The following is a 22,464-nucleotide window of genomic DNA, read 5'->3' on the forward strand; positions in this document are numbered from 1 at the left end:
TTAGAACCGAGTACCAACCAACCAAATGTTTTTCTTTCGAATTATGATACAAAAATAAACTCTAAATTAGTTATTTCTATCTCCCTCTCTCTGAAATAGTTTTGTTCTGAAGAAAAAACTAGGTCATCAAAGAGAGATTTTTGAACTTATGGTATAAAAGAAGCACAAAGGCATGATTCTATTTCACGCCCCTCTTCTGTGAGGTGTGGTACCTTACCCGGTTCGAGCTGTCCCAGTTCATGCCGAAGCGTGCTCGACTCCGACATTCAATAGACAAATAAAAATACAAACTGTTTTCGTGTTCTCATAATGATAATGTTATTATGCTGAGATAGTTGTGCTGATAAGAACCGAAGTATATTCTGAAGTCTGAACACGTTTAAGCGTATGGTAATTGTTATATTATGTAACAGTTTCTTATTATTCAACCGTTTTGTTTCCTAATTTGTAATGCAAATGAAATGGGCAAATAGTTCTGTATTTAATGATTGCTGATATAAAAGTGGCAATGAGTATGGAGGTCGTAATAAAAATTCATAAAATATCTTACGACATTCTTTTATTGAAAGATTCATTATTTGTCATTGCGATACTGTCGCCCATGATCAGTTTAACATCAAATTTACCGAAAATTGTTTATATTCCCTTAGTTTTCCTAGAAAATTAATCATATATTGTCTATGCCTATGTCTATTTGCATTTTATGTTTTAAATGTAAAATATGTATATTATATTAACGTAATTATTATGTTTAACAGCAAAGCAAGAGACGAAACAGACTATTTATCTACCACATTTCCTAAACATTTACCAAGTTAACATTAAGCTGGTCCTTATTCAACGTCATTTGCTGCAAATACACCTCTATTTTGGTAGCAAAATTCGCATGTAGTGTGAATAGGAATTGCCGCAGTAGGTTAATTGATTCAGCCTAGTTACCCACGTCCGAACTATTTTGTGCCTATTTACTTGTACGTCCATTTGGTGAGAGCTTTTTATGAATGGGGAAGGTAACAAAAATGTATGTTGAGCAATGTTTTCCCGCTAAAATCTGCGTGGTCGGGGGTAAAACCTCTTATTCAGTACGTCTTTATTATTTTTGATATGTTAAACGTAAAAGCTTTATAGAGTGAAATGTAGCAGAGAATCTATTTTAGTAATGTGCTTAACTTAAGGCTATGGGTGAAAAAGATAGTTAAGAACTTCCGAAATTACATATTATATCAGATTATTTTCTGGATCTTCAAAAATAATTTGGAATACATAAATTCTTATATTCACCACAATAATGTGTACGAAATGGTTAAAAGATTGGATAAAAGATATATTAATTTAAGAGGCTTCTATAAAATTCTCTCGATACAAGTCTCATCTACCAACTAAATGTAATACAAACCCACTTATCGCGTACTCGCAATAAAATTTCACATCGTATTTTATCAAAGCACTTGTTCCATAACACAATAACCGCATGTTATGTTCCAACAAGTTATAGCCTCGTTCATACATTTGGTGCTGACTCCATTCTTATAGGGCCACGGCGAAATTTGAGGCACTAAGATGTTACCCATATTTTGGGGCTTCAAACTTCTAAACTTGACCTAGAGTGATATAATGGTTTATAATTATTTATCATTTTGAAATTTAATGTGTCTCTTGTAGGTTACATTTGATGTTATGAATTTATGCAGACAGTAACTAAATTTTAACATCATACCTTTAAATCTGGAATGTTGATATTGAGTGTGTTAATTTATTTTAAATATCTCATGTTTTTCAGTACACTCTGTTAACAAAGCAAGCTATGTACTATCCCACAATCTATATACTTTGTGGTATAATTTACTGGGAAACTATCACGCGTATAAGTCGGGACTTTGCTTTTTGTAATTTTTCATGTATTTCTAGATTTATTATTACTTGTAAAATATCATATACCTAAACAAAAATTGAGAGGACAATATTAACTGATATTATTACATATATTAATAAAAGGTCTTACGCTACCAAAACCATCAATATATTTTCTTGCTGTTTTAACCCGTCCCTGTTCTTATGTCTAAGTGAATTTTGTTTAAAAGCAGGCACGTTCTTTGACGTAAAATATCTTATCGAAACTAAAATTATGATGGAGAGTTTAATGCACCGATCAATATACTGTGGAAAATAGTTTACTGTGCTTGATTTTAAATTGTGTTTTTTACCTGTATTATGCTTAAGAGGTATTTAAAAAGAAATAAACTATACTACAACTGATATAAAACTTCAAAAGTTAGTACCTATTCGGAGACGTAAATCAAGCAGCAAGACGCTATCGTGATATAAGTTTTGAGAACAATTTATAGATGCAGTTTGTTATTTTTCTTTACTTCAAAATATCGACTTATATTGCATATTATATTTATTAATAAAACATAATGCATTACTTATATAAATTATAGTTATCAATCGTTTATAAAAATAGCAACTGTTAAAAGAGCGTTCCAATCTATAATAAGTTCAGTGGGACTTTAACTATATTACATAATAACAGGTTCTTAATTCAACCCTCTCTATATGGTTTGTTATATAATAATTCTGAAGTGTAAACTTAGAGTTAGCTAGCTTACCGCCCGCGGCTTCGTTCCTGTAGTCGTTATAGTCGTCAAGAAGAGACAGACGGACATACAGATAGACAGACTACAACAAATTATTACAAATAGACAGTTATTATCGCATTTATGATAATAGCTGGGTTTGAGAATTATATTATTTCAATAATAACATTTTAATTTTGCTTTTTACCTAGGAAATAACAATTGAAACATATTCCTATAAGACAATAATTACCGACACTGTAGTTATTGAAAAAAAATATAAGTTTTAATAACTATAGTTAAATTGGAGGCATTGTATTAAGAATGAATAATTAATATTCTTCGAGTTAAAACAATGTTCAGGCTGAGATTTTTCTAATAAAATAATAGTCATTAAAATAAAATGCTTTGAAGATCTCATTGTGCCCAATTAGTGACCTAAATTGTAGCCCTACTTTTAATAGACATAAACTTTTACAGCTTTTATCATTCACAAAGCGTCCTAATAAATTTGTTTAACGTAGGATCAACCGTGCGATCCATTTGCTGAATAAATTATTTACTTTTAAACCGAAATGGCGCAAAATTAATTGCTCCGTGGAATACGTGATGAATTTTTTAACGTTATGGCAATGAGGTGTGTTCGATAATAAACACTTGATTTGTCTTTAGCCTTGACTTGTTATGTTGTTTACCAGATGTCGCTCTTTTGTTCCCATTAATAAATACTCGGATCGCCCCTTGTCGTAATTCGACCTTCACATTCTAACGGGTCTCAGCCGCGTTCCACATGCATTGCGATAAAGTACATTCGATTTATCTATTGTAATAGAAATAGCTTTATGTAACATCATGTGGTGGAAAAACTAACACACACACAAAACTGTGCCTAACGTCTTATCTTGGGTAGAGATCGCTTTACAATGGTAAGCCGCCCATTGTACTATAATATTATGCTTGATACGAATGATCTTATTATTGCTAAAAACGATAACTAAAAATTTTCTTTTGAATTCAATGAACACATTACTTAGAATGGATAAAATCAAGAATTATTTAATCCATTTCAAATATTCTTTCACAATTGGAAGCTGCATTATCCTTGATTTATTGTATAGGTTTTAAAACAATAACAAATGTACATGTTTATTTAAGAATTTCCAAATATCGGACGTCTGCAGGCTAGTTCTTGTATAGTATGTACGCGTAGATTTCCTCAGTAGAGTATAGAGTTGTGTCGGATTATGTCTAAGGCCCCGTCCACACATGACTGGCAAAACATGGCCGCTCCGTGTGACTTTGTTCTGTTTCATTTTAAGTGTATTTTATTCTTAATATAATTGTTCTTGTATGATAATATATATGATTATACGATCCATGTACTCTGCACTTTTTCGTTTTATTGTATATCGTATATTTTTCTGTCGAAAATGAATAATACGTATTTCTATCTTTGGCCGAATTTTGAATTCTTGAATCTCAGAATGAGTATTAATTTAAATCCATTGTTACATAATTTATGTAATGTATGAAGCACATGCTCTAAAAAGGTATATTTATATGAATAAATGTTTCGGTTTGAAGTGGGGCGTGACGTTACATGTTTTATGTGTAAAATATTACACTAGAAGGGGGGAGGTTTAGTGATATTAACTATTAAGTGCTGAGTTGCCTCGTTTATCTTTTGAAACGTGATCACATTGCTTATACTACGTTGCTGGCTAAGAAGTGAGACAGTTACATATTTTATGATATAATATTTAAAAATGTGTTGGCATTGCCATCTAATTTTCTCCATGAAAGGCCGAGAAATAACGAGAAAGAACTGAAATAAAACTTCAACGTTGCTTTAAAGGCAAGAGAAGAAATATTGCTTTGCTTTTTAATGGCGTTCAGTTCGCTTTGTTTGGAATAAATCGTCTAAGAGAGAATCCTTACCTCTTTGTACCTACTGAATAACATTTTAAATTTAGTTTTATGTTGTAAAAATATGATTTTACTGTGTTGGCTGGTAGCAAGAACGTCGAATGTATTGTGTTTGTTTTTTCACCTACGAAGCAGGTTTCTTTTCACGTCGTCTATCTTTAAATATTTTATGAGCTTTTATGAGTACTTAGTATACTGTTTTAGGGTACTTAGTAAATATTTCTTGTAATGATGTCTACAAATAAAATGGTCAGTATGTCGTTGGATATCAGATTAATTTTTATCAACATAAATTGCAGTAATACATGTATAATTAGAAAACTTCTTATGCTACAGATAATGGTAAAAACAGACGTATGAAAGACTCCTTCAGCACAGGTATGATAGTCCCGGGATATAAGATCCAGTTCCTGTAGAATTCATTAGTTAAAACTTTTCTTTTCGATTTCGATTCGGTAAAAACTATTCTCTCATATGTCTTTTCCTGAGTCACAAACTATGTCTGTATTCATTCATTCAATTAAGTGGTTTGGGTGTGAGGAAGAGACAGACAAACAGACAAAGTTTCTTGCGCATTTATAATCGCAGCTATTGGAATGAATTCAACGCAATAATCGCATTAATAATTCAATGCAGGTCGTTATCTGTAACAACGAATGTCACGTGCACAAATGTCAATTTAAAACGTCAGTTATTTAAGTTACTCATACCTGTTTCTCGTACCGTAAGCTCTTATAATTTAGCTTGTTACACTCGACCGTACGGTTCGCAGGCACTGGCAACCGCGGAAAACGCGATGTACCACCATAAATACTCGTGAACATTTTTCCTCAGTTAAAATGTAGTTTTAACAATGCAAATCCCGTGCGAACTTTTAATCCGCTACCAAACTTCCCAGCGCCGACTTCGCTTTAAAATCCCTAAATCCGACTGTGAAATATATGATTTTGTCACGAAATAACGCAAATTGGTCGGAACAGCTTAATTAGGTTAATACCTGTTGATGATGATTAACAAACATGTAGTGAATATTCATTCAAACATCGGCAATGCGACGTGATGAATATTAATGGAGTCCTCATAAATTACAAATATGACCTTCGCTTATTTTGTAATTATTTCGCACCTGTCCCTCTTTAACGACCCTAATGTTTAATAAAGTAAATACCATGGAACACGCAAGGATTGAGTACGTAATTACATATTAATGGAAGTACCTCGTGGAGGGAACTTGTTTATGCAACTCACTCGAACACCATACGCGGAGACTATGACTACATTGAATAAATTTAAATATGTGTAGCAAAAAATACGTAACATTTATGCTACTTAGAAATTCAACTATGCAGGCTTTTCGTCGAACATAAAAAGGCGCATTAAAGCCGGCATGTAACACTCTGCAGTAAAGTGCGACCATACTCACTGCACTGCATATAAGTTGGAAAAACTTTCGACGTTATTAGAAAACCAGTGTTCTCATTAAAACAATTCATTTAACGATTAAATCATGTTTTAAATCTGTTTTTTTTTTGTTACAGATTGTGGCACGTGTATAATGGAGCAAATGACAAAATATTTAATTATCATCGCTTCCTTATTGACCGTGAAGCCGACAGAAAGCAAAAACGACACGAAGCCCAAAATAGACCGACGTTATTACCAAATGCCAATTTTCATTAACGTATGTGACATCGTCGACCGTAGATCAAAAGTGCACTGCTACTGCGATAGTAATAAACTCAAATTGGCGACCAGGGCCGACTGTTGGATATTCAGCGGCGGTTTAACGGAAGATGATGCAATTTGGCCCAGTTTTTCCTCACAATCTGAAATAGAGCACCTAATGTTCAACGTGCGGACCGATGACGCGTTAACTTTTATACCAGCGAAGGCTATAGTCAGACTGGATAAACTAAAATACCTATCGATTCAATTCGGTACGATTAAGCGGATTCCTCCTTACGCTTTCACAAATTCCTCAACAGTGAGACAGATTGTTTTGAAGTCTAACAAAATAACAAATTTGGACAAGCATTCGTTTTCACAGCTGATGATGCTATCGAATCTCAGCTTAGACGACAATCTCATATCGGAATTGAAGCGAGATGTGTTTTTCAACCTTCCTAATTTACACGTTCTACATTTATCGAACAATAATTTAAGTCTACTGCACGAAGGCTGTTTCAAGCACTTAAATAATCTAATCGAGCTACGCCTTGACGTGAACTACATATCAGTTGTTACTAAAGAAATGTTGGAGGGGCTCGAGAATTTATCCAGATTAAATTTAAGGAACAACAAACTGACAATGATTGGTAACTTGGCATTCAGCGAGTTGTGGGGTTTGAAGGAATTGATGCTGGACAATAATGCGATCGAATATATATCGGAAAGAGCCTTTGGGGGACTGATTCAGTTAAGAAAGTTGACACTCTCTGGTAACAAATTGACGTCGTTCTACGAGGATATCCTCGAGGATATAAGGAGTCTTATCGTGCTGGATTTGAGAGATAATCTGTTGACTACGATATCGTACGAAACTATCAGGCCTGTAGTTGAAAATGATAAGTTACTGTCTTCAGTTGTTTACTTGGATGGTACGTATTATATTTATTCTTGTGAAATGCACTATTTTAATATCAAGGTAATAATAAATGTCTGTAAGTATACTAAATACGGTTTAAAAACTAATTTTCGAATCAATTATACGCATCACATTACCACACCAATTTCCTTTAAAACATAATCTTTATTTTTGACTGGTTTAAATTGAATCAAAGTAATGCTATAATAAAACGATTTAATAACACGATACCATACAATATTGAATTAAATGATTATATTAAATGTATTAACTTATAAATTGATGTAAAACCAACTTTTAGATCTAATTAAAAAGCCTTTCTCCAAAGGTGCAAGAAATGTGGAACGCTAGCAACCTTTCCTTAAGCAAAGTTAGGTTAGTTAGCAAATTAGTTTACTTGCAAATTTCAACATGCAATCGCTTAAAATCCAACTTGGCTCACGTTTTTTTTTTGTTTTCATTGAAATATTTATATTATGAATAATCCGTGTATGTTTTGTTTAAAACATCAATATAGATTTAACTTTATTTACCTTCCGAATATGAACAGAGTTTACGGTATAATAACAATACGTAAATCCATTATTGTTTGCCATTAATAGTAAATAAGTACCTAATTCTATTAGTTTGGAATGTGCGTTGACATATTAGTTACTGAGATGCCATACATTGTATCTCTTTGAATGCACCTAACTCACAATTATATCTACACAAATATTGTAAAGAGGAAGAATGTGTATTTTTGTTTGGTTGTTTGTAATGGATAAACTCAAAAACAAGTGGACCGATTTTAAAAATTCTTTCACCATTCGAAAGCTGCAACTTTACTGAGTGACATGGGCTATATATGCACCCGAGCAAAGCCAGGGCGAACAGCTAGTATGAATTAAAGAGAGACCCAAGATAAAATGAACACTTGAATGAATATACTCAAATTATTAACTTTATTGCTTTTCTTTCTTTTGTAGATACGTCTTTACATCCAACGCTAACACATTTCTCTAACGCATGACAAACAACCATTACATTTACAAAATATCACCAGGCTGTGCCTAAAAACAAGAAATAAAGTATCTAATAAAAAACTAATAAAAATGTACGGTGATAAAACGCAAAAAGACGTAAAACGGTCGCATCTGCCAATCGCGCTTGGCGCTTTTCTTTAATCAGAATGATCGAACGTTACCGCGTATTACATAAACCCTAAGAATATTCCAAGAGACATCTTGATACTCGTATAATGCTTTTATTCGTCACATTATAGCTGAAATGCGTAAATCAAGCGTCTTCTCACTGAATTGTACCTATATTTTGAAAGGGCAACGATAAATTCGCCCGTTTCCATCGAGGAATGCCATTTTATTTGCAAACATTCCCGCTTGTTTATTAGGTACTTTATAGCGCCATTTTGTAAGCTCGTATAGACTTTTGTTTTATATTATTCATGAGTGGGATTTCGGTTTGTTTTATTCTCGGTATTGAAAATAAAACTGTGGTTTGTGTTTTGTGCGTTTTGCTTTGTTACGGCTGGCATATTTTCGTTGTGACAACGTGTACTGGATATCTATTCATTATATTTGATACCTATGCATTCCGGCTCCTCCGCTCCCTCGCTCCACCCCCGCTCCTCCCCCCGCTCAACAAACGAAAAACATAGTAGCAATCGCATGCTAATATATTACGCTGATTAATGAAGTTGTGGTACCTTCCCCGGATCGTACTGACCAAATTCATGACAGAGTGTGGCTAACTCCAACAACAAAAATTCACCAAGTTTATGTACCTACCATTTCAAATATCATACAATAAACATTTATTAATTAGTATGATTCATCAATAAAAAACATAATACCTTTGTAATAAATTTAATAGATAAACAATGAAGGTAAAATCAGAGCAATTCCCTGGCCCGGAGTTATTGACCGTCGTTCGTTTCCGTGTAATTTTGTTAAGTGCTCGTTCACTGTTATGTACAATAAATCAAAAGACAACCATTGCTGCATTCTAAGTCTCATATTCATTTGAATTAATTAATTAATTATTGGAATGCCCTCAGGAGCCGTACTGTTACCGTCTATACGGTGTATTGTTGCGATCTCGGATTTATATGACACATTTGTAGTAGTGATTTATGCATATAACTTCTTATATATTTATTAATCTATTATATATAGCTTGATGGTAAGCGATCACTACCGCCCATGATCATTAGCCTATGCGAATGCGCTGCCCGCTTTTTAGGGGTTGAGGCATAAGAAATGGATTGGCGACTGGAAAGAAGGAATAGACTGGGAGGGGTGATGGATAGAAAACGGGCTTTTAGATAATAAAGTTTTGTCGTTCTAAACGACTTTCATACTACTTTAACACTACATTAGCACTACTTTAATAGTTATTTTTTAATAAATTGTAATAATGTGGAATACAAGTTTGAAATATTTTCGTAAGAAGTATTTCTTCACTGTTTAATGTACGGTAGCCAATCTTACCTAGGTTATAATTGTGAAGGTTAAAACATAAATCTAAACCATAATTTTCGTTTAAAATACAAAGTTCTATCACAGGTTACTAAATAATTACAAAGTAAGTTGTTCAAACATTTATAATTATTGCTTACTTTGAGAGTTAAATATAAAACCTATTTATATTTAAACAGGTTCTAAAATACGTTAGCTATCTTTTTAACGGAAATACTAGAGATAATTTCGCTTACTTTCGAGTGCATGCAATGCTTTTGCATTCGATTTTAAGGTAAATCTCTTGCAAAACTATTTTTTACACTCTTTTTGTTACATTTTTACGTAGAATCAATTCATTCGCTGATTTTAAAATGGGCACCAATGAATTTTGCTAATCAACTGATAATAGTGTGGCGAAAAATTTATGGAACGAAATTACGATTAAATATCATTAATTTAAACATGGATGCGATTATGAAAAGTGGTCTGTACCCGTTTTTTTTATCTGCTTTTCAATTTAAATTTTCACATCAAACCATCATAATAACAAGATAACCGCTTTTACATTATGTTTATCGATCGGATTATCGTAAATACAAATGAGTTTAAAGGGTTGCTAAATTAAATTGAAATCTATTTACAGCGTGTAAAAGTTAAAAATTAATTAACATTCACACTCACGCACTACACACTTAATAGTTATTAAGTGTAGTATAAACAGTTTATTCAAGTATTCATGTAGATGCAAAGAACTGGCCCTGCCACAGATTTTCTCTTAAACCAAATTCTCCGTATTCTGTAAAATTGAAAACGAAATGAACGATGTTCTTGTTTTCTTTATTTCATTTCCATTGCAATTGAAACGCATGTAACCATAAGATGTTTCGAGATTTACCGTACATCAGCTTAAGAATAGAAGAAATTCGATTGCTAAGGCGGGATCACGGGTGGCCGAGAGGCTAAACGTTACTACGGTTTGGCAAATCCCCATCTCGTGATGAAAGTTTTTCTATTCTTTAAACATTTCTGATAATAAATTCAGATAAAATCATTAGCAGTCAGTATTATTTCGTTGGAATTATTTACGGAAGATTCGAGAAAGAAATAAATTTGGTACAGGTCATTGCCATCAGTTCTTATAATTTATTGTTATTTAAAACCTATATTAAAATTTATAAGCTCAGAGGCCTAAAGGAAAAATTATAATATTTTAATCATTAATTGTCCGATTTTTTTAATTAATATTCTTTTGAAAACTATGAAGATACAGGGATTAAGAAACGCTTCGTAAATGCAATTGTTTTTCTATAAAGAAGAATTAATTGTTAAGGAAAACAGAACGTACCTAGTTCTGCATTTGAAACTCTTTTCAATGAAACAATAATGCAAGTTGCAGTTTTATTTGCAACTGCGTTAAAATATTTGCCAGTCTTGGGAAAATGCTTGAATAATTTACATTTTTAGCGATTTTCAACCTCATTTTGCAATCATCGTTTATTTTTTAAACACGTTAAATTCTCCGTTTTATTTCAACGGTTTAATTTTATTTAAACATAGTTATACACTTTATTTAACATATTTGAAACTATAAAACAAAAATCGGGTCACTAAAAATAGTGGTCAATAACAAAATAGAACTAAAGTAACCGACATAGCACGCAAATAAGGTCGTTGAAGTGGCTGTGGGGTGGCCATGTGTGTAGGAGAACGGATGGTCAATGAAGTCGGCGTATGTTCGAATGGAGACCACGTTAAGGCAACCGTAGTGTAGGATGCCCTACGGCGCGATGGACTGATGACGAGATGACTTGAAGAAGGTGGATGGCATAAGGTGCTTTTCACGCTTTTTTTAAAATAAAATAATTTTTTTTACTCACACTATTATTAATTTATATTCATTGAAATTTTTAACACTATTTTCTTAATTTAAATTCATTTAAATTTATTTTCTATTTTTTAGTTCGGTTTTCTATAAAAAGTTTTATTTTTTTAGTTTTAGTAAAATTTTTTAGTTTTTTTTAACTATTATTTATTTATTTTAATGAATGGATTGTTCAAGTAACTATTAATACTATTTCGTATATAACAAAACGAATAATATGAGAATTCAACAGTAGATAAACAAAAACAACAATTTTGGGAAATTTAATCACAATACTGGCTTTTACAAAGAACTACCGAATTGTTGTACATTCGATATGAAATTAAACGTTCTATTTTCGTTTCGAATTAACTGTTTTTGAACAGTTATTATGAAAACTGAAAACTTTTACGGCCTGACATTGTTTACTGTTCAGATAATAATTAGACATATATCGATTTCGAAAATTGTATATGGGGGGAGCCGGAGCCCTGTATCCTTTTCCTTATCATTCCCAGTCCTTTCCTTTATTACCTTCGTCAATCCTTGCTTTATCCCTTTCCATTTAAAGTCGGCAATCCATTTGCAGAGGCGTAAAGTCTGAAAACGACCGTAATTCTGCAAGTGCTCATGGGCGCTGGTAGCACTTATAACACAACCGTGTTGGTTTGCCTATTGGTAGGCGATCATACCTGCCATGAATATTGCAGAACTATTTTTAGAAATAACGAGCAAAAAACCAATCATTTTTATATACTTAATAATTTAAGTAAGACTTTCTTTAAATTCGCAATAATGAAAATATTTACGACCCGCTAATATTCAGAGCTTTTGTAAATTGCTAACACAAGACGGTGAGGAATAAATAGTTTATACAAATATGTCGTTAGGTTTCTCTTATTGCAATTGACATCGTAATTTTACTAATAACTGTGTATTTTTCTACCGCCACAAAGCTCTTGATATTCCTAGCTTGTTATGTATATTGCTTTCTGGCGACACTTCGATAGTATTGCTTATATTATCATAATGATTAAATGGTTATTTTTAATATCAATAGCAAAAAAGAAATATTATTTGTATTTCTTAATCTCGTTATTATGGATAAGTTCTTAGATATTAAAACGTAATTACGTGGTATTAAGTTATTGTAGATGAGAAAGGTCGTATTAAGTATCGTAGTGCACTATTTAAACTATAAATTGCTTAAATGCTATATCTATATCATCAGCATCATTTGATCCCAATGCAGCTACGTGTGAGATTTTTAATTTCTTTATGTTTTGGACATGCCGGTTTTCACACGTGCTTTCTTTTACCGTTTCGAGGTTATGGGCTGGGCTATATAGTTAAAGTGTAGTTACTCAAATCAGTTACTAAATAACGTCAATTTTACATTTTAATTCTACGTAATATGCCATGATGCCAAAGAACTGTCCTGTGGTTCTTAAGCATCATTCCATGCATTTTCATCTTCCATATATTCATTAACCATTGAGCCACCACTACTCTACTAGTAAGCACCACGATTATTCCAAAATGCTGAACATACTGTTACAATTCGAATTTAAACTTGTAAACTAACTTTTTTTATATTCTATTAAATTTTAGGTAAATGTGACTTAAATATTGTCTAACATTTAAACATGCAAGCGAAACTCGTCACACATTATGACATTAAAATTATGACGAATGCAAAAATTTAAACTCAAAACCTTTAAGATATTCAAGCGCTGCTCGACCACGAGGTCAAAAATTACGTTAAAACAGATGTGTTCCTACAAAAATATGTGACAAACACGCGGTTTCACATTTCTACACGCTTAAACTTAACACACTTTTTCTAGAGCGAATTAATTACGAAGCAATAGAATGTTAGTGGTAGCAACGTTAAAAACAATTGCCATTTTAAGAAGCGCCTTCTATTTTCAAATTCACGTTGCTTTCTCAGCTATAAACCATTACCCTACTTTGTTCAAAGCGTTTTTCGATTTGAATCTTCCACTTCCTTTAGGTCAAAGTTGTCAATAGCATAACTAGTACTAAATTAGTCATAGCTCCGTGAATTCAAGATCGCAATTTAAATATTTTATAGAGCGTGCTAGCGCCGACAGCCACGTCGAAGCAAAACAAATATTTGCTCGGATGGTAATAATTCCATCGTTTACAATATGCAATATTTCAACGTCAGTTCAATTCTACATTGTGTTACATTGGAGCAGAATGGGAATAACGTACGTGAGGTCTTTGGATACATTTTTCTTAACTCAGTCTATATGGTGCGAGTGCTGACGCATAATTGTTACATACATCCATCTTGATCAATTCTGAAGGGTTGTTTTAAAAGGAATTGTTACTTTTTTTTCTATTGAACAAGTGATTGCTTTGTAAATTGTTTGTTATTGTATTTTGACAATTGTAAAGTGCTTTAAATGATCTATCAGGAGTATGAGAATAAAAGTTTATATATTAATGCATTTTCATAAATGTACAATTATTTTCTACAGTCAGTAATGTCTACATGATTTTCAACATTAACGTTGAAACACTAAAATAAACTGTAAATTTGCTTTATGAATTAACTTTAAGTGGATCCAGCAATTCTTTCAAGATGGATTCAATGTTTAACCTATGAATATTTAAGTGAAAATTGGCAATTTAGATTAGGAATTCTATGTTTGCCATATTCCTCAGTTGCTATTTTATCCTTAGTCCTCTTATTTCTCTTTTGTTGTACAAAATGTAATTGACAAATGTATACAGAGCAACAACAAACTAGGATAACATATTATAATACGACAAAATATTATAAATAGATGTATGAGTAATTATCATATTAGGCCCCCATGAGTTTATATCATTATTATTACGCATAAAGAAAGTCAGACTTTCAAGACCGTAAAAATGACGTAGATAGAATTTTTAGTCACAAGTTTGTCCCATTAAACATATAGATTGCTCAAAATTCGTGTCATTCCGTATCGTTCGTTTCTATAGAATAATGCACATTGCACATATATTCGTCGCATATAAAATATACAAGAATGGAAGATGTTTTCGAGAGCATCGTGATATTTATCGTATGGCTCGGCTTTTGTTAAGACTAAGCTATGGCATATGTCACTGACGCAGCGGGGCTTAGGTAATGGTCAGGTTATTCCGAACGCGTCTGAGAAATATCTAGTTACAACCTCGGTTACCTTCAAACGAGTTGTTATATTTTATTTCGGTTGCTTCTTGTAGACATGAGAATATAAACGCTGATCTATGTTTTCGATGTGTTTAATATATCTATGATTTTATTGTTATATCTATGATCTGTTTATTTGGAATTGTAGAATGTTTTCTTTTCCTTAAAAAAATTTATTTGCAAAACATTTCAATGCCATTAAACTAAAAATTAAATTTACTTGTATGATGTTAATTAACCGATGAATTTTTCTTGGATATCAAGAAGAATATAATAATTTATTTGAAAAATGAATATTAAATCATAAGTAACCCTTTTTGCTTTACCACGTATGTCTGTAAGTCTATATTGCTGCGAGAAAGTGCTAAAAAAAAAGGTTTTCTATCCCTCCCTCTCTATCTCATTTTTCTATCCCTTTTACCTTCTTCCTACACTCCCTATTCTAAACGGTTGTTGTTAGAAATTCAAAAGTCACGGCAATATAACTTATTTATAGCGAAGACAAAAAGAAAGCTAGTAATAGTCGGCCAATTGTATTTTACTCGAAAATTTTGATTAACTCCATAGAAATGTCAGTTGCATCGCGCTATAATTTTATTTTCGAGTAAAACTGCGCATGGCCCGACACACACTTGACTTGTTATTTATAATGTATTCCAATTTAATTTAAGGGCCATTTATGTATAATTCGTCTACTACAATTATTTGTAGTGTCCGGTTACTTTTATTTGGGTTTTGGATATTAAATTATTATATTATAATAATTGGTTTTCGTTTATATTAGGTTAGTCGTTATTATTTTAACATGATAAGGTATAATCAAAAAATCCCAGTGGAGCGTTAATGAATTTTAGAACGAAACGCGCCTATGTTGTCCAAAGCAATTATTGAAAATAATTAATAACCATCAATATTAATGCCAAAATAATAATAAGAATGTTGCTTTCACAAATACAAAAAAGGGAATAGAATACGATACCATATTTTATATTAATACATAGGTAAAAGGCATTAGTAACTTTTATTAGTTAGTAAAATTTTATATTACAAATTAAATATTTTTGAGCCCAGTAGCTTAGTATCTGCTTTATATGACTTATCGGGTTTTTCTACTAAATATATTTTGGAGTGGGAATCGAGCACTGCTTCGGCATAAATTGGGTCAAGCTCGCACCGGGGAAGTTACCACACCCTCACAGAAAACCGGCGTGAAGTGGTGGCATATTTACAGTATGCTATCACGTTTCGTACGGTGAATAAGGGGTCCGGAGACCCAAAACAACCCCCAAATATGGGTAAAGCATGTCGGCGGTTATATAGCAAAGTTTATGGTAGTGGTGACCATTTAACATCAGGTGGCCCACCTGCGCCTTTGCTTGCTCTGCCATGAAAAAAAAAACTAAAATTGTTGTGATTGCTGTCTTTATGTAACTACATGTATACATTTTTTGTTTATGAATAATATATAATAGATATGAAAGAAATATGCCATATTACTTTCTTTCATAACTAACATGTTGTTTGATCAAAGATTCCATAAGAATAATCGAATGTACAATAAATAATTTCAAAATATTGTTGGCCTCAATTTCCTATAGGGAAAATGTACTCGCAGATATAATGTTATGTCGCAGTTGTAGTCATGTTCGTCAGATCAATTTTGTTACTTATAGTACTCGTATAATTTATTTTGATTATTATTGCATTTGTCGTTTCGCTGGAGATGGTACCATCAAGGTCTACAGTCAAAAAATTTCTTTGTAATGGCAGCAATTTCATACACAAACAGCAATATATAAGATAAAGATTATGAAACGTTTGTTAATAAAAAATTTATTAAACAAACACTTCAACTAAACTATATCCGAAACTTTTGATAGTCTATGTACGTGAATAATGTATATTCAGAATAAGACCTTTTAATTATTTCATTTCCCCTTTTAAATTGCTTTTTGTGACTGGCTGAATTGAATAACACGAATAATTCCACATACTTTTATATCAATCTAAATCTACCTACTTGTCCCCATATAGTCCGCCTAGCCACTTTCCATTTGTTAGGATTATGGTCAAACGTCTGCCTATTGTGAAAAATAAAAAGATTTAATTCAATAGCGACATTATTTTTAACAAAATAAAATCACGAGACAGCAAATTACAAAAGCTAATTCTCTTCCTCCCTGTATAACCTAGTACAACATAAATTTCTTTTTACAGGTAATCCACTGAGCTGCAATTGCCGTCTGTCCTGGATTTACACCCTTCGAAATGAAACAAAGGATAGTACTCTCAGACATGCCCTAGAAAAGATAACTTGTCTCTCTGATAACAATAACAATGATAGGAGTCTTAATGACCAAATTGAAGAAACCGTCGATAATTCTAATTTATTAGCTGATGACAATTATGAATACTACGATAAAAACAGTGAAGATACTATCGAAAAAGTCAACAATGAGAATAATAAAGCGATTAAGTTAACAGATTTACCTCTAGAAGAACTGCCGTGTCCAAAAGAAATCATGCAATCGATAGAAGAGTCATATGGGCATCCAATTCAAAATGAGATTAGGCTAAAGGCATTTTCAAATGTCGTAAGAATTTTACCAAATTTAATGATCATAGTAATAATGGTTATAATACTCTGAATTACCAAAATTAAAGAATCAAAAATGTTTGTGATATTAGATGTTAAATTTTTGAATATGTAGTCTCGTTTTGAACTTGTAAAAATTTAAATTAAGACGTGTTGATTAGGCTCAGCCTTTGTATTAAAAGTTTAGAGATGTTTTCTTCTGAGGCGAATTCTGAAAACAGGTTGGGTTAAGCTTTCTTACAAACTTTGGGAAATACAATTTTGTGATTTAATTATAAACTTAGTGGCTTAGGTCTTAAGATTCAGTATTGTGTGTATTGTTGAAGAGCGAAAGATAAATTTAGAATATAAATAAAGTAAGCACTGAATATAACTTATATTTAAAATAAGTGTAAATATCACTAGTTATTAAAATATATGTTGAAAATCGTCGGCTATTTGCTAATTATATTTACCTGAAAATTGATTATCGATTATATATTAGTAATTAAGCTTTATTCCATACTGAATATAATTTCTAGTATATAATAATGGATGTACATATCTCCAAATGAAATGTAAATAGAAACGTCAGTGCATTCATCTCTAGCCATCTCATCAGCAAATAAATCAACAAGTTTATTTTCTGCAAACAAAGGAAGTAGCATAGCTTTTTGCTCAACGAACTTGGCAGTCATTTTTGTAGAGCAAGTTTATAAAGCACAATATAACTTGAGACCGGAGTTAAATATTAAATGAATTGCTGAAAGTTTTGTCACGGTCCCGCGTTAAGTGAAAACAACGCTAATATTTTAAAAGCATATCAAAATTGTTTTGATCGTCTCGTTTATGACAATTCAAAGTATTCCGTAAATGGTTTATTATATTTCACGAATTTATATTACATAAATGGTAGTGTATTTCTTAAGGCATTTTAGGCGTAACACATTCCTTTCCGTTATTCCAGCTGGATGATTTTCGCATTAAATATAATACTTTATGTTTATTAAATTACAGCATTTAATAGAATTTAGGTGTGTTTACTTTTCAGGTGATGTTTTAATAATTCTGTTTGTATCTTTCGATTTTTGTTTGTACATAGTTGTAAATTAAATATCTAGTCATTTGTTTTGATCTCTGTACGAAGGGTCATTAATAGCCGTTTTATTCTGTTGTAATAAATATTTCTACTTGTGATTTGAGTTTCATTTCTTTCATACCACTTTATGAATTTAAATATATATTAAGTATCGTATTCTGTAGTGAATTATATATATATAATAGAGTATGTTACGATTCTATGCTAGCTTATACGCGCGGCTTCACTTATTTGCTGTCGTACATATGTTTCTCAAATTATTGCATTATATTTATTTGAAAAAAAATACGTTACTGGAGATTCTTGGATTGAATATTATTATAAATATATCATATCATATATATATCATAATATATATATCAATTTTTCTCTTTTTACACTTACTTTAACTGCTCTTTGTTTCAATATATTTTTACGTCTTAATTTCCTATAAGTGAAGAAACGTACTAAAAATCATGCACATAAAGCATGTTAGAATTAAGTGCTCTTATACTATATATTCATTATTGAAAATTTAAACATATAAAATTACACCAAACAAAACCTTCACATTCAATACCAGGAAGTATGGCTACGTTGCAATGAAGCAAGTAACCTATTCCTTGATAATCCATAATCCATTTTTCTGACAGTTCCATCAATCACCATCGCACCGTCGACAGATACACAATTTTCTGAATTTGTCACGTCCCTTCTCCGTAGTGTACACCTAAATATTTCCAGAATTATATAAAACCTTTTTGATTAATTGTTTCCAATTATAACGAGTCTTTTTTAAATTTCGAACTAAGCGCCGTGTCAATACTGAAATATGTTGATATTCTTTAAAAAATCCTTGGAAAAAAAATGTTGTTACCTGTATGTAATTATGAATTGAAATATTTTTAGTCTAAAACAAATGAATAATGATGTTATATGAATTGATGACTACTCATTACTGCATTGATATTTATATCATATACAGACTAACATAATCACAGAACGTTATTAAATTATGTTATTATTTTAAGTTGGTATCATAAGAATAAACATATAATGTATGAATTAATAATGCTAATTGAAGTATACAGATACCATAAAGCCAACCAAACGAAAAGCTCCATAAATGACAGTAAGACAGAGCTTATTTCATATTTCCTTTGCGGAATGCAACTAATGCCTCCTTTGAATGTTCGAAAGGCATGCAGTTTCTTAAGATAAAAGCTTTCAACAGAACTACGAAGTGATGTTAAAATCGTACTTTGATCTTTGAATGTATAGAAAATTGACAGACAGTTGATATAATTTTTTATCCGTCGATCCTTTATTCAATTAAAAGATCATTTATAAATGCACATGTATAAAAAATGCAAAAAAAGCTTTCTACACTAAGAGGAACCTCTGTGATAAAAAAAGTACAGTGCGAACTTATCTTTTAAAATGAAAATTGTCGTCACCGTCTTCAGAATAGCCTTGAGAATAGTATTTAACTTTAAAATCATATTCCGAGCGTCACTTTTAATAGCTTTCGGCGTATTTATCAATTAAAATTTAGAAATAAAGCTAACACAAAGCATTTGAAGTAGTCAGAAACGACAATTCAACTTCTTTAGTTTCATTTTTCGCTATTTCAAAGAGAAGTTGGTGGTACTGTATTTTCCTAACAATAAATACACTAAAATAGTTTTCAGCTCAAGTTCTTAAACTAGCATTTAATACTAACAAACTGTAATGAGGTTAGTTCCAATATATATTAAAATGGCGACGTATATATTAAAAATGCTTATTAGAGCTATAATTGGTAACTGCATTTCGCTTCCACGTTTTTCTTTCAAACGTAAATCGGCTGTTGAAACTTTAAAAGCAACTTTAATTGCTGTCACTTAGCATCGAAATTACCTATCGATTTTACTATTGTAAAGCAAAAGTTTGTCGTTTAATTCCGCTTCGCTTGGAACGAACGTTAATTTATAGGAATTTACCATTTTATGAATATTATATTGTAGAATTTAACTTGTTTGTGAAAAAAAAATATTCATTATTTAATTATTCATCGTTTTCTTCTTCTAATTATAGAATTATATGTTCATACTTGACACGAATGTGTACAAGTCTTATCTTTACTAATTATTGAAGTGGAAAATTCGAGAATTTATTTGGGACGTTGGGTATAATAAATATGTTTAATCCTACTAAACCGATTTTTATTATTTTACAATAAAGAGCGTCGTTATCGTAGGCTAGGGCACGAAAAGTGTCGTAGGTTATATATTATATTGTTTTTATTCATCGTTAACGTAAGGTAATGTCCAGAAATACTTACAATACTTACTTGTATAGTTTATTTTATTTTTGGACGTAAATACAACAAAAAATCTTGGTAACCTAGAAAGATCTATCGGTCTTTATTTTATAATAACCACGCAACTAGTACGGTTATAACCATTTTAACACAAAACATACCGTCGCCTTATATAGGAGTACCTACATTAATTTAATCAGTACAAGGATTGATTATATACAAAGATAACTTCGCAAATGCGTAGTAATTTATGTGGTAGATGCTAACTAGGTAAATGCGCCTCTGAGAGGGCTCTAATTGTCTAATTAATAATACATACTCCATACTAAGTACCAGGTGCTGAGGGATCGTTTAGGGTGTGGACTGACTAGTCATTTTTCAAGGGTTGCCTTTATTACAGAGAAAAATACAAATAAAACATACGAAATTATAATGATTATGTTGTTAATAAAATAACATACCGAATATGTAATTAAAATTAAATTAATGATGTTTATAATTGAAATCAGTTCATTGGTAATTAATAATTTGAATTGTTATTATTTATCTTTTTACTTTATCATTTATCTGGTATTCTAATCGATTGTACTGTAAATTGTCAACCGAGTCGATAAAGATCATGTAAGTAAATGCAAACAGTTTATAAGTAATATGTCTTACATATGCGAAATAATTAGTTATAATGTATGAAATATCGATTTTATTGCTTTTAATTTTATCCATAATAAATTACATACAATAGACTCTACCCTATATTACATTGGATTTAATTAATATTTAATCTTATTTTGCTGGCTGACCTAATTAGAGTGCCTATTATAATAATAATAATATCCTTTATTGAGCCTATACAAAATAACAAATGCGATACCCCAAAGCCCAAACTAGGACAGCCCGCAACTTTGGGACCACGTCCGTCTATTGGGACGCACGTTCCATACTATTACTATAAAAATATAATTCTAGGTCGGTTCTCACCCTAAAACTACAAGATAGGCATAACACAGTTTTTCATTAGCATAATTAACCGTTTATACTGAAATAGTGTGTAACCGAGATAAATGTTATTTGAGCGGCTGTGCTACTGTTTCATTTAAGTGGCACAAACATGACCGTGGTCCACTCTTGAATTCAAACTATGTGTACAATAAGAAGTCTGAGGTATGAGCTTGAAGGTGGTTTAGTTATTATGTATATTTATTACAAAATTATTCACGTACATTTCTCTATGCATATGGCTAGGATTTATTTTATTGTGTTTGTTGTAACATTTATTTTTTTGTATGTGGTAGTCGAGCACGCTTCGGCACGAATTGGGCCAGCTCGCACCGGGGAAGTACCACACCCCCACAGAAGACCGGCGTGAAATAGCATTCTGCTGTGTTTCGTTCGGTGAGTGGGGGAGCCGGAGGCCCATATCCTTTTCCTTACCCTTCCCAGTCCTTTCCTTTATTCCTGTCGCCAATCCTTTCTTAATCCCTTCCCAAAAAGTCGGCAATCCATTTGTAGAGGCGTAAGGTCTGCAGTGGACCTTATGCCTCTCCAAATGTTCATGGGCGGTGGTAGCGCTTACCATCAGGCGTCCCACCAGCTCCATTGCCGACAGTAACATAATAAAAAAAAAAAAAAAAAACATCGTACTGAAAACAATTTCCTGATGTTATGGCGTTATCGTTTTAAACAGTTATGTTTAAATGAAGCGAATTATGTAAAAGATAGAACCTCGAAGTCCTTCAAGTGGTCCTCCTTAAGAAGCATATAAATAGTAATCTAAATGAAAATAAATAAATAAAATAGCTGACTACTTTTAATAATTTAATAAACACTCGTAATACGTTTAGAGTGGGAGTCGAGCACTGCTTCGGCACAAATTGGGTCAAGCTCGCACCGGGGAAGTTACCACACCCTCACAG

At 31.9% G+C, this 22,464-nt stretch overlaps 1 protein-coding gene across 1 annotated transcript in view; it reads left to right on the top strand.

The window, feature by feature from the left end:
- The window catches only part of LOC119832952 (connectin-like), a 45,382-nt gene extending 27,016 nt beyond the window's left edge, over positions 1-18,366 (top strand). The window contains exons 2-3 of the mRNA XM_038356785.1: positions 6,041-7,099; positions 16,814-18,366. Of these exons, the coding sequence (XP_038212713.1) occupies positions 6,058-7,099; positions 16,814-17,244 (1,473 nt within the window). The 5' untranslated portion in view covers positions 6,041-6,057 and the 3' untranslated portion in view covers positions 17,245-18,366. The remainder of the gene's footprint in view (positions 1-6,040; positions 7,100-16,813) is intronic.
- Positions 18,367-22,464: the final 4,098 nt, after the last annotated feature.

This window comes from Zerene cesonia, chromosome 16 (genome assembly GCF_012273895.1).
Source record: "Zerene cesonia ecotype Mississippi chromosome 16, Zerene_cesonia_1.1, whole genome shotgun sequence".
Lineage (NCBI taxonomy): Eukaryota > Metazoa > Arthropoda > Insecta > Lepidoptera > Pieridae > Zerene > Zerene cesonia.